We start from the raw sequence: 14,452 nt of genomic DNA, 5'->3' as shown, positions 1-14,452 counted from the left end.
TCTGACAGGAACTCAAGACTGATCTGGCCCAGCATGGCATTCAGTCATCCAGTGAGTCCAGAGAGGTCCTAAGGATAATTGCATTGATACTAGCACTTTTACCCCAGCTTTTGAGAGAGCACCCTTCCAGCAAAAGTCAAAGTTATGGTTTACCATTGTAACTTAAAGCCGTATATCCCACTTCCTGTGTGCTGTTCTGTTTTGGTCACATGCCATTCCGATGCGAGGCGAATTCTGTTTGCAGCGACTGTGACCATCCCCTCCATGTGTGGAGTCCTTGCATCCCACCGCTTAAATACAAGAACTGTTCTGGTCCACATTCCCCTTGCTCACTGGATTGCTCGATCAATAAAAAGGAAAGGAAGATTCAGGAATTCAAAACTTTTGACCATCTCTTCTACTATGAGGCCTGACAGAAATTCGACCATCTCCGCCCGGTATCTTTAACACCTACCTTTGCTTCTGTTGCAACCTTTCGTCCTTCTCCTTACCCCTGCTCTGTCTCACTTCTGTTTCCTCCTTCCTGGTGGTTCCTGTTTTTATCCTTATGGAATCACTCCTTCTCCTCAGCTGTAGAAGAAACCCAATTCTCTGGCACCCACCAGGGATGGAGCTCTCTCCAGGAACACCCCTCCCCAGCATCTCCGGGACAAGAAGCCTGTTACTTTGAGTTGTACATGGGACCCACGTTCTGTGGGCCTCAAGGTCTCTTATTCTCTTCCAGAACCTGATATTGTTGTGACTTCCTCTCTTCTCGACCCCACCTTTTCTCATCCTGAGGAGGAGGAGAAGAAGGTGATGAAGCGTAAGTTGCAGGACAAGCTGCCTCCCCCCCCCCCCCTCCTCCCCACCTCCAACATCCCAGTGGGGTGTCGCTCCCTCCCTCTCAGTCAGGGATCTGATCTTACATTCATGGATGTCTCTCTGCCCTTACTGGTGATGGACATTGACTCAGCGTAATGACCGATTCTGGTCCATTCAACGTCCACCTAGCCTCTTGTACTACTCTCCTCCTATGAACTGGAATGGTTATTATCAGCACCTTCCAGAGTTTCAGTTTCTTCTTCCTCTCTACTCTGTAGCTTGTGTTATATTGCAGGTATCTCGTATTGTGGATACTCATTGCCGATTCTCTGTGGTTTCCATGGCTTCTGCTGAAACCAAGTTGGGCCTTTGCGAGCCTCTGGTGGTGTCTGTATATTGGTCTGCACAGACATTGTTAGTACCTGGGTTCCTTTCATACTGCACTAGAAGTGGTGGCTGTTCGGATCCATTTAGATACTGCAGTATTGGTATGCAATCTTTACTCGCAATCTTTACCTCCTCCTACACTTCCTACTCTTCTTGCCCTACTTAGACAGCTCCCCCCTCCCCCCCCTTCCTTTACATTTGAGATTTTAATGCTCATAACCCTCTATGCGCTGGTACTGCTACCACTAACTAGGAAGGACTGCTGTTGACCTGCTGGCAGGACATGATCTCTGTATTCTCAACATAGGAACCCCCACACACTTTAGTTTGGCACATGACCATTTAGCCATTGATCTTTCCATCTGTTGCACTGGATTCCTCCCTCTGTTCAATGGGAAGTTCATGAGGACTTGTGCAACAACGATCATTTTCTGATTATCTTATCTTTTCTCCAGCATCACTCACCTGGAAGCCCTCAGAGTTGGGCCTGTACTAATGCAGGTTTCTCCACTACACGATGGCATTGATAAGTCCATATAGAATGTAATTGGGACCATCCTTTCAGCAGCGACTTCGGGATTCCTTCTTCCTTGGGTTCTCCTGATGGAAGACTGGCTCTTGGTGGATGCCCAAAATTGCTGCCGTCATGCCCTCCAATGCTACAAATGGCATCCATGTCTTGACTGCCTCATGGCCTTTAAACGACTTCATACCCAGGCCTGTTATCATTAAATGCCAGAAACAGGTTTATGGAAGTAACATGTCGCTGTCATAGGGCTGCCCACTCCATTTACACAGCTATGGGCAAAAGTCAGGTGCATTTTTGTTTTGGTCACCATCCTCCTACAGGTGTCCCTGAAATTTCCCTGAATGATGTCATTTTCACCATTCTGGACTCTACCATTGAGCGTTTTGCTTGGCATTACACCCAGACCTCAGCATCAGTTAACTATTCACCCGCCTTTACCTTCTCAGACACCATCTGAAATGCTTAAACACCATCTGAAACGACTCCCATTATCTTTCATTCTCTGGTGCCTGGTGCCTTATAATGCCCCAATTAGCAAGTAGGAATTCATCAGCACCTTCCTCTCTGCCCCAATATGGTTCATGGACCAGACTGTGTGCACAACCAAATGCTTCAACACTTATTGGTGACCAGCTGACATCATATACTTACCGTTTTTCACCATCTCTGAAGTGAGGGAATTCCCTTCTCCGTGGCGAGAAAGTGTCATTATTCTTGTTTTGAAACTGGGTAAATTGTCTCTTCAGATGGACAGCTGTTGTCTGATTAGTTTAAACAATGTGTTACTTGAAAGTATGGTGAGTCAGAGGCTATTTTGGATCCTTGAGTCCTGGGATCTTTTGGCTTCAACCCAGGATGGTTTTCACTGAGGTCACTCTACTGCTGATAATTTAGTCCACCTGGAATTTGCTACCCAAATGGTTTTTGCCTGGTGTCAGCACTTCATTGCAATCTTCTTCAATCTGCATAAAGCTGATAGTACCACATGGTACCACCACATCCTTGCAGCCTTAACATGAGTTTTTATTTGTAACTTTTTCTCGTGTTGCACTTTTCAGGTACAGATTGCTGTCTCTGTAGCACCTCCCATATTCAGGAGAATGGGGTTCCACAGTGTTCTATTTTGAGTGCCCAGTCTCTTTTTAGTGGCCATCAATGGTCTGGTGGCAGGTGCAGGCCATATGGTGTGCCCCTCTTTGTATTCTGATGATGATGATTTTTGATGTGCGTCACTGAACACAGATAGCAGGGAGCAATACACCAAATGCAACCTTGGGCTCTCACTCATGGCTCCCATTTTCCAACTGACAAGACCTGCTTTATACATGTCTGTCGTTGCTGTACCATCCATCCCAATCTGGATCTGTATCTCCATGGCCACTCCCTCAAGTGTTGTGGCTTCCCCATCTTCGTCAACTAAAATGGACATAGTGGTTGAACCTCAATGCTCTTCAATGTCTCAGCAACACCAACTGTGGCATGGATCACTCTGCTAAAAATATACTTACCTCAGGAAATTAAGGATATCAAAGATAGTGCATTGGTAAGCATGATGTCTTCTTCATTACATAAACAAGAGGAGGATAGAGTGAAAAGTAAAGGTGGACTAATAGATAGAGAAATGACAAGTGAAATTAATAGAGCAATTAATAACTTGAAGGAATGCAGAAAACAAGGGAAACACAAAATAGAGGGAGAAGTAACAATGAAGGTAAAATTTTAAGAAAAACTAAAGCTTTAAATCCAAGAGAGTACTGGAATGGGAGAATATGTTTTAAATAAAATTTCTATCTGTAGAGTTCAGAGAAACTAGTTGTAGGTGAGTGGACCCAGATCTCCCATGTAGCGTAACAGGCATTTAGGTCCCTGAAGTTACACTGTAGAACATGCTCAGAACTGGGCACTACATCTACATCTACATCCATACTCTGCAAGCCACCTGGCGGTGTGTGGCGGAGGGTACCTTGAGTACCTCTATCGGTTCTCCCTTCTATTCCAGTCTCGTGTTGTTCGTGGAAAGAAGGATTGTCGGTACGCCTCTGTGTGGGCTCTAATCTCTCTGATTTTATCCTCATGGTCTTTTCGCGAGATATACGTAGGAGGGAGCAATATACTGCTTGACTCATCGGTGAAGGTATGTTCTCGAAACTTTGACTACAGCCAGTACCAAGCTACTGAGCGTCTCTCCTGCAGAGTCTTCCACTGGAGTTTATCTATCATCTCCGTAACGCTTTTGCGATTACTAAATGATCCTGTAACGAAGCGCGCTGCTCTCCGTTAGATCTTCTCTATATCTTCTATCAACCCTATCTGGTACGGATCCCACACTGCTGAGCAGTATTCAAGCAGTAGGCGAACAAGCGTACTGTAACCTACTTCCTTTGTTTTCGGATTGCACTTCCTTAGGATTCTTCCAATGAATCTCAGTCTGGCATCTGCTTTACCGACGATCAACATTATATGATCATTCTATTTTAAATCACTCCTAATGCGTACTCCCAGATAATTTATGGTATTAACTGCTTCCAGTTGCTGACCTGCTATTTTGTAGCTAAATGATAAAGGATCTATCTTTATGTGTATTTGCAGCACATTACACTTGTCTACATTGAGATTCAATTGCCATTCCCTGCACCATGCGTCAATTCGCTGCAGATCCTCCTGCATTTCAGTACAATTTTCCATTGTTACAACCTCTCGATACACCACAGCATCATCTGCAAAAAGCCTCAGTGAACTTCCGATGTCATCCACCAGGTCATTTATGTATATTGTGAATAGCAACGGTCCTATGACACTCCCCTGCGGCACACCTGAAATCACTCTTACTTCGGAAGACTTCTCTCCATTGAGAATGACATGCTGCGTCCTGTTATCTAGGAACTCCTCAATCCAATCACACAATTGGTCTGATAGTCCATATGCTCTTACTTTGTTCATTAAACGACTGTGGGGAACTGTATCGAATGCCTTGCGGAAGTCAAGAAACACGGCATGTACCTGGGAACCTGTGTCTATGGCCCTCTGAGTCTCGTGGACGAATAGCGCGAGCTGGGTTTCACATGACTGTCTTTTTCGAAACCCATGCTGATTCCTACAGAGTAGATTTCTAGTCTCCAGAAAAGTCATTATACTCGAACACAACACTAGGTGTTCCAAAGGCAGGCGATTCTTGTGGCCATGCACTAGTGCACCATTCCACGAGTAATGCTGCATAATCACAATGTCTCAGTCCAAAAGACCATGTCGCGGACAGGCAGTTGATATTTCACTTATTCTTTACTAATTTATTACAAAGTATTTTTCTCAGCAATACTATTATGGGCATTTAAGGTTGGAACTGTTAGATCATCATATGATGCGTTTTGTCTGGGAAAGCTTGACAGAAATCATGAATTAATTTTTTCTCCTTTTCATTTTCTACCTGTTTTAATATATTGATTGTATTCATTCATACATGGGAGACTGTAAAATTTATATTATAATGATCAGTTGTGAAAGTTTATTTCATTATATTATAAGCAATATTCTTGGTGCAAACATATTTTAAGGAATAATTGTCTGTTGTAGCTTGCTTCAATGATCTCATGCAGCCTGAAAACTCAGGGCCGAGATCCATATGCATCCAACTGGTTAGAACGCCTGCGACAAATCAAACGTCTTCGTACCAAGGTTCTACAAGAGTCAACACAAAATGGTTCAGAGAGCAGTGAAAATGAACGCATTTCAACTTCTCCTCGAACAGGCAAACGTGTTCATGTGGATGATTTCACGGAATATACATAGAAAATGGCATAATTATTCTGCTTGCTACTCATGTGTACATATGTTAATACTGTTATCACTTTAAATGATGGATGCTGGAACGCTGGAATTTTATTTAATATTTTACATAATGTGTGCATGTGTGTGATCAATATTATTTGGTGAAAATGAGAGAACTATTAAAAAAATAAACATCAAATATAATATTTTTGTGTAGTGACTAACACCCTTTCATGTTTATACAATGCAGATCATTTGTTGAATATTGTACCAGTGCCAATAACTTAAACACACATGGAAAATGTTTTCATTTACCTCTTCAACATATGCTTCATTTGTCTTCTAAACCAATACTTTTAAATATTAGTTTTGATATAGGTTGTAAATATCGTGTGCCTAGTCACATCTTGTCCAAAAGATTTTACACCTTCTTGTAGAAATAGTAAACAGCCAGTCAGTTGCAAATCAGAAACCCCTTTATCATGGTTTCAACATTTATGAAAACATCATTTTCAGAAGGAAAATGTGGACAAGACTTTTTATAAAAACATTGAAACTATGGTAAAGAGATTTTAATAAACCTTGCAGTTTGCAACTGATTGGCTGTCTACTATTTCTACAAGATGATTTCATTCTGCAGTTTCTGCTCCAGCCAAGTACAACATTTTAAGGTTTTACATCTCTATTACATGTATTTCCATAGAAGATCTGTTCAGAAATGATGCTGCAATACAGTTTATAATATGTGTATGAAAAATGTGAAGGAGAAGTGATGCATTACACACACTTTTCCATAAAATTTCCAAAAAATGATCAGTAGTAACCTAAGACCCAACTTTAAATGTTCTTAGTGAAAGATAGAGAGAATAACTATCCAACTATATTTTGCTTTAGAAGAAAAACAATAAGTGGCAATCTTCTAGTATGAAAAGGAATAGTATCACTGTTAGTTCATAAGTCTGTACACTTGTTTTGATAAGGAAAATGTGCAAGTAAGTGATGTAGAATTTCATTTTGTTTGTTTTTCTTTTTCTTCCTCTCTGCATCTACATACTACATTCATATTCTGCAAGCAACTGTATGGTGCATGACAGAGTGTACTACTAGTTATTCCCTTTGTTCTAGCTGCAAATGGAGTGACGGAAAAGCTGCTGTCTATATGCCTCCATGCAAAACATAATTCCTCTTATCTTGTCTTTGTTTTCTGTGGGTGAAGTGTACACTGGGGGAAGTAAAGTTGTCCTGCAGTCAGCCTTGTATGCAAGTTGTCTAAATTTTCTCAATATTTTTTTCACTAAACAAATTAGATATTTAATCAACATGACATTTAGCATACCACCAGTACTGTATTCGAACATTACATGACTGTTTTTCCTACTCATCTATAAGGTGATTATTATTAAAGATAAACTTTCAAACCTCTTTAGAAATAACACCACTGGTCAGAATTACGTCAAATTGCAACAAAATATTATCTGAGAAGGGGGGAAATGTATGACAGAAGAAAAATAAAATGTAGCAATAGATGGCACAGTAAGCATCATAATTTAATAGTGGTCAACTACAAATGACGAATGAATCATACAACAATGCCTAAGGTGTACGTTTGACATTAAACAAACTCTACTACTCAGTGTACATTGGTGTACAGGAGTGATACTGTTAGTTGCATAAGCCCATCCACCACGGCAAGGTCATATCACATTGGATGGGAAAAATCAGTTTTTAACTGTGCTGAGACCAAAAACTGCATAAAAAGCATCAATCAAAATAAAATTGGATTATTTATTTATGTGTGACTGGCGCAAAACTATGATGTCCACAGTTTTCTGCAACAAGTTGAAATCGGAAAGCAGCATGTTCCACAACTGATCGAAATGTTTCTGGGGTCACATTCAGAATGTGTTATGCAATGTGTGCCTCCAATGCAGCTAAGTTTGCAGTTGGAACCCTGAACACAACATCTTTCAGTTAGCCCCCCAGCCAGAGGTCACACGGATTAAGATCAGGTGATCGGGACAGCCAGGCTGTAGGGAAATGGCGGCTGACAATTCTAGCATTTCCAAAATGGCGCTTCAGCAGCTACTTAACTGGATTTGCAAAAAAATGCATTGCATAAAAATGATCCTATCCAAACTATTGGAGAGCTGGAATGACGTGGTTGCCCAAAAGACACTCGTAGCGCTTGCCAGTGACGGTACAGGTAACAGAACTGGAAGCACCTCTCTCTTCAAAAAAATATGGCCCCATGATAAATAATGCCATAAACCCGCACCACACAGTAAACTTTTCAGGATGAAGTGGTACTGGTTGATTTGTATGTGGTTTTTCCATTGCCCATATTCAATAATTCTGTGTATTGACATATCCTGTCGGATGGAAGTGGACTTTGTCTGTCCACAAAATCTTCCACGGCCAATAATCATCCACTTCCATGTGAACAAGAAATTCTAAAGCAAAGGTCTCTCTTGCTCACAGGTCAACAGGAAGCAACTTGTGCACATGGGTAATTTTGAATGGATAGCAACGAAGAATGTGTAATAGAATTTTACGCAACATGCTCATGGGTATGTACAATGTTCGGGCAATTCTCTTTGCCCTACATGTTTACACACCACCACTCATCTCCTCCTGAATTGCTGTGGCCACTGCTTCCACTGACGAATCAATTCGATTCCCCCCTCTACCAGGTTGCACATCAAAAGAACCCATTTTTGTGAATTTCCGATTCATTTTCTCCAGACCCACGGCAGTCATCGGACCAACACCTTTTTTCAAACACTTCAGTGTCTGGAACTTCTGTAGAGCGACATGTGCACAGTCACCATTCTTGTAATACAGCTTTACAAGCAGAGAGTGATCCTTCATTGAGACAGTCATGGCGAACGTCGCAGACACGGAAGGAGGAAAAACCATGTACCCTGCGTGTTTATACCAACTTCAATGGGTCGTGCACGACACGTGTTTTCATTTACGTATTCTGAGACATACAGCGCCATCTATTGATCAATTTTCACACTATTTTTCTTCTTCTGCCATATGTTTTCCCCCATCTCCAATAATATACCGTTGCAATTTGATGTCATTCTGACCAGTGGTGTTATTTCTACAGCATTTTGAAAGTTTACTTTTAATTATAACCATCCTGTATATTAACTTACATTTTTATAAATTTAGAGTAAGCTGCCATTCATCACACCAAATAAAATTTCTGTCCAAGTTTCCTGTATCATCCTACAGTCACTAAAAGACAACCCTTTCCCATACACTACAGTATCATCAGTAAACAGTCACAGATGGCTGTTCACTGTCTTTTAGATTGTTTTATCACACTTCCCCAAGGCACTGCTGACAATACTCTTGTCTCTGATGAACACCCATAATCCAGGACAGCATACTGAGTTCTTTTTCTTAATAAATCTTTAAGCCACTCGCAATATGGGAACTTATTACATATGCTAGGGGCTTCGTTAAGTCTGAAATGGAACACAGTGGCAAACACTTTCTGGAAATGTAGGAATATGGAATCTGCCTGTTGCCTTTCATCCATGTTTTGCAGGATACCATGTGAGAAAAGAGCAAACTGAGTTCTGCATGAATGAAGCTTTCCAAATCCTTGTTGATTTGTGGACAGTAGCTTTTCTGTCTCATGGAAAATTATTATAAATTTGTTATTGGCTGGAATCTGTCTTGAGCAAACACAATTTTTTGTCTGTTCCCAGCCATGTTTCACTGAATTTATGGCATCATTGGGGAGTTTTTGTATTTTCCTTCAGTTAAATAACAGGAAAATTGTGCTTTACTATCTGTACATGTAAATTTGGGTTTTTAAGAAAGTTTTCACAAATTTGCAAAACAGACATTTATTATTGTAATGTTGTTCTACCAAGAACCGACGGAAGATTCTGTTAATAAGACATTTTTGTATATCTCTTTGTGGTTATCACAAAGGATCGGTTGAAGATAACACACAGTAAGTATCGAATACACATTTCTTAATCACTAATACATAATAAGCATGGCAGTAGTACACGTTATGCACCGAAAGTGGAGACTTGAACAAAGCAGTCCAACGAAGCAAAAGTCACAAAGATAGGGTGCATCCCACCCCTCCCCGGTAGTGTGGAGCACGGCCGAGGGAAGCTTCATTACATGAATTCGTTATCTTGATGCCAGCGCAGCGGTTGTAGGCGGCGGTTGGCGTGGGACATGGGGGGGGTGTCAATGGTGCAGGAGTCCCTGTGGTTCCAACTGCTGCACAGACGGAGACGCTTCAGCTGAAGGCAGGTCGGCAGCGTCGTGAGGAAGATCAGTGAACGACCACGCCAGTTTCAGTCGATTAACAGACTCTTTACATGTAGGTGGATGATGAATGTGTTTGTACCGAATAAGGCGGCTGCAGGGCTGCTTGCACAGTGTCGTCCTGCAGCATCAAGCCACATGAAGCAAGGTCCCTGTGGACAAACACAGGTGGGGTGGTGTGAGGGCAGGGAATGGTGGTGCAGAGGTGTGCAATGTGTGTACGAACCTGCTCGACCAGGGCAGAAAGATCCTCGATTGCAGCTGACGGTGAATCGTCGACAAACTCGGCGAGAAGGAGGAGGGTCACCATATAGAATCTCAGCAAATGAGGCATTGAAGTCTTCTTTATGGGCCGAGCGAATACCCAGCAGGACCCATGAGAGGGCCTCCAACCATAGACTGCCGTGGCATATTAATGCAGCCTTGAGTGTGCAGTGCCATAGAGGTGCCATAGAGGTGTCACAAAGGACAGGGATCATTGACCCAGGTAGTATATGGGGCTGAACAGAGAGTGAAGATTCATTGTCTAATATAATTCGCTTTATACCGTCATCGTCGGCATGTAGTCAGGCGAGTTCCTCCAGATTCAGCGCCCCCCTGTGGGCCCGGGTATAGAATAGGCCCGAGGTATGCCTGCCTGTTGTAAGAGGCGACTAAAAGGAGTCTCACACCGTTTCGCCTTTATGTGATGGTCCCTTGTAGGGTTTGACTTCCATTTTTCAAAATTTTCCCGAAGAGCGAGCCAATTGAAGAAGGGGCCTTCCATGGTGCATAGTGTCCATCATTCATTGAGATCTTTGGCCCACTTTCTCGTCAAGGCATTGCAGTCCTGCTCATCCTCCATCTCTTGGGTGAGGACACCTTCCTGGGTGCATTTTCCTCCACCCACTATGCAGTGTAGTTTACTGCTCTGACGATAACCATGGAATTCCTTGCACCTCATAACCAGCACAGTATCCAGTCCGTTGTGTTAGGGCCCCCATGTACCCTGTTGGTTGTAGCCCCCTGACTACATAGGGTTCGCACTGCTGATGCCTGCACCGTTAACTCCCCACATATGCCAAGGAGTAGATCCCGTCACTCTGGTGCATCGGGACTCCCAGCAACGGCCATCCTGCCAGGTGGCCTTTGCTGCAGCTGGGTGGCGCCTTTGGGGAGGGCCCCTGGTTGGAGTGGATGGCATCAGGGCAGATGACGCGTGATGAAGCATACCATGTAATCACTTGCCGGTGATCAAGTGTCAGCAGTCTCTAAGCATTCCAAGTCTCAGTACAATGCAAGGAAGTATGATCATAAATCATTCCCCTCCCTGGCCACACCATGGGAGGAACGCCAGGCAAAGGATGGCAGCGAACCTTATTCGCCCCAGTACCTCATATGTAAGAGAGGTGATGAGGACTATTTTGTCTCAATGAAGCATCAATGTTTTGTGGAGCATTTCGAGGACAAGTTTGGGGAGGTGGAGGTCTTGTCCAAAATGCGGTCAGGGTCAGTCTTGATAAAAAAGGCATCCTCTGCCCAGTCATGGGCATTACTCGCTTGTGACAAGCTGGGGGATGTTTCCGTTACAATCACACATCAGTAAGAGCTTAAGTATGGTCCAGGGTATTATATTCCACAGGGACCTTTTTTTGCAGTCTGACAACCAGCAGTGCGCCAACTTAGAGAGACGAGGAGTTCGATTTGCCTGACGCTTCCATTGGGATCCGAGAGATAATCAGGTTGCCACCAGTGCCTTCATCGTGGCCTTCGAGGTGACACATTGCCCAAGACGGTCAAGGTGATGGTCTACCACTGTGATGTCAAGCCATATATCCCTCCCCCCAAAGTGATGCTTTAAGTGCTGGAAGTTTGGCCATATGTCTTCCCGCTGTACTTCCAGCATCATATGTCGAGATTGTGGTTGTCCATCCCATCCCAATGCTCCATGTGCCCCGCCTCCCATCTGTGTCAACTGTGGAGAGCATCATTCGCCTTGCTCACCAGACTGCAGGATTTTTCAGCAAGAAAGGAAAATCATGCAATATAAGACCCTGAACCGACTGACCTACATTGAGGCCAAAAGGAAATTTGAGCGTCTTCATCCTGTGGCTGTGACCTCCTCTTACGCTCCGCTACAAGCACGGTTGTAGCCCCATCAGTTCCATGAGATCCAGTCGGATCTCAGAGCCGTAAGACTACACCTGCCCCTTGATGGTGGGGGGCAGGGCACTTCCCTCCCTCTTGCTCCCACACGACCTACCTCGGGAGCACTGTCCCCCCAACCTTCAGGGATACCAATCCCCACTTCTCAGCCGGAGAAGTGTAAGTCTTCTTCAGCTGCCCTCTCTAGGAAGGGGTCCCTTGGATCAACCCCTTCCCAGGTTTCTGCTTGTGGGAAAGATGACACCCGCCAGTGGCTGAAGTGCCCAAAAGCAGCTGGTCGTAGGGCTTCACAATCATCCTCAGTCCCGAAAACTGAATCAGTGAAGTCCTCCCAGTCAGAGAAACCCAAGGATCGGTGAGAGAAATCCTGAAAGAAGAACCCCAAGACCAAGGGAATTTCGGTGTCACCCACACCACCGCTGCCTACAAGCTCTGTGTCTGAGAATGAGGTGAAGATTCTGGCATCCGCTGAGAACCAAGGTCTTGCCAGACTCTCAGACACAATGGATATAGCCTGTTCAGGAAATAAGTCAGTGGCAGTAGGTGGCCCTGAGGCGTAGACTGCCTCATTACATGTTTCATGTCTTCCGAGTCTCATGATTGTGTCATCCTCCAATGGAATTGCAGCGGTTTCTCCACCATCTGGCTGAGCTATGGCAACTGTTAAGTTTTACATCTGCTTTCTGCATTGTCCTCCAGGAAACCTGATTTCTGGCATTTTGGACCCCTGCACTTCGATGCTACAGCGGATATTTCAAGAACCGTAGTGAATATAATAGTGTGTCAGGTGGAGTTTGTGTTTATGTCCTGCACCCAGTATGTAGTGAACCTGTGCCCCTTCAAACTCCTCTTGAAGCTGTGGCTGTCAGGAAATGGACAATGCAGGAAATAACTGTCTGCAACATATATCTCCCTCCAGATGGTGGAGTACCCCTGAACGTATTGGCTGCACTGATTGATCAACTCCCTAAATATTTCCTCCTTTTGGGAGATTTTAATGTCCATAACCTCTTGTGCGGTAGCACCGTGCTTACTGGCCATGGCAGAGATGTCTAAAATTTACTGTCCCAACTCGACCTCGCTCCCCCAGCATCATGCCCACAGTCGCCTTCCCAGATGGGCTTTAAACAAGGCAGACTGGGTAGCCTTCACCTCTGCTGTCACCGTTGAATCTCCCCCATGTGGTGTCATCGATGTTGTGATTGAGCAGGTGACTACAACGATAATTTCTACGGTGGAAAATGCAATTCTCATGCTCTGGGGTGCCCCCGGCGAAACAGCCTCTTGGTGATCGCCGGAAGTCATTGAGGCAATTAAAGAGCTTCAGTGAACTTTACAGTGACATGAGCAGCACCCTTCCCTACAGCACCTAATAGCCTTTAAGTGGCTCCGTGCCCCTATTTGGCTGCTTGTTAAATGACGGAAACAGGAGTTTAGGGAGAAGTACATGTCAACACCATTGGGTGCCATATGTCACCTTCCCAAGTCTGGCCGAAGATCAGACGTCTTTTTGGGTACCAGACCCCAAAAGGTGTCCCTGACGTTAACATTAGTGGCGTTCTCTCTACCAACACAAACGCGATTGCCGAGCTCTTTGCCGAGCACTTTGTTGAGCACTAAGCTCAAGCTTCTGCGTTAGAGAACTAGCACCCCCCCCCCTCCCCCCCCCCCCCTGCCTTTCTCAACCTCAAACAGTGGATGGAAAGGAAAGTCCTCTCGTTCACTACATGCCATAGTGAACCCTATAACACCCCATTTACAGAGTGGGAACTCCTCAGCACCCTTGCACATTGCCCTGACACAGCTCGTGGGCCGGATTGGATCCACAGTCAGATGATTAAACATCTCTCATGTGACAACAAGCGATACCTCTTCGTCCTCTTCAAACAGATCTGGTGCGATGGCGTCTTTCCATCGCAGTGCCAGGAGAGCACCATCATTCCGGTAAAAATCCGCTTGATGTGGATAGCTACTGGCCCATTAGCCTCACCATCATTCTCTGTAAGCTGCTGGAACGTATGGTGGTCTGCAGTTGGGTTGGGTCCTGGAGTCATGTGGCCAGCTGGCTCCATGTCAGGGCGGCTTCCTCCAGGGTTGCTCTACCACTGATAATCTTGTGTTCCTTGAGTCTGCCATCTGAACAGCATTTTCCAGATGCCAACATTTGGTTGCCATCTTTTTTTACTTACATAAAGCATACGACACGAGCTGGCGACATCATATCCTTGCCACATTGTATGAGTGGGGTCTCCAGGGCCCGCTCCAGATTTTTATCCAAAACTTCCTGTTGCTCTGTACTTTCCTTGTCGAAGTCGGTGCCTCTCATAGTCCCCCCACCCCCATCCCACCATATTCAGGAGATTGGCGTTCCACAGGGCTCTGTATTGAGTGTCTCTCTATTTTTAGTGGCCATTAATGGCCTAGCAGCAGCTGTTGCTGAGCAGTGTCTATAGGGAGCCATTCACAAGGCACAGTCAAGGGCTCTAGCCCACAGCTTCCAGTTTTCAGCCACGAAATCGT

The 14,452-nt window shown here is 44.4% G+C and overlaps 1 protein-coding gene across 2 annotated transcripts in view; it reads left to right on the top strand.

Annotated features, from left to right (window-relative positions):
- LOC126162738 (tuberin) overlaps positions 1-5,691 on the top strand; it is a 342,768-nt gene extending 337,077 nt beyond the window's left edge. For both annotated transcript variants that reach the window (XM_049919411.1, XM_049919410.1), the window contains exon 32: positions 5,291-5,691. In XM_049919411.1, the coding sequence (XP_049775368.1) occupies positions 5,291-5,506 (216 nt within the window). In that variant the 3' untranslated portion in view covers positions 5,507-5,691. The remainder of the gene's footprint in view (positions 1-5,290) is intronic.
- Positions 5,692-14,452: the final 8,761 nt, after the last annotated feature.

Source organism: Schistocerca cancellata, chromosome 2 (assembly GCF_023864275.1).
Source record: "Schistocerca cancellata isolate TAMUIC-IGC-003103 chromosome 2, iqSchCanc2.1, whole genome shotgun sequence".
NCBI lineage: Eukaryota > Metazoa > Arthropoda > Insecta > Orthoptera > Acrididae > Schistocerca > Schistocerca cancellata.
The sequence above is the reverse complement of the archived record's forward strand: the minus strand, read 5'-3'. Positions and strand labels throughout refer to the sequence as shown.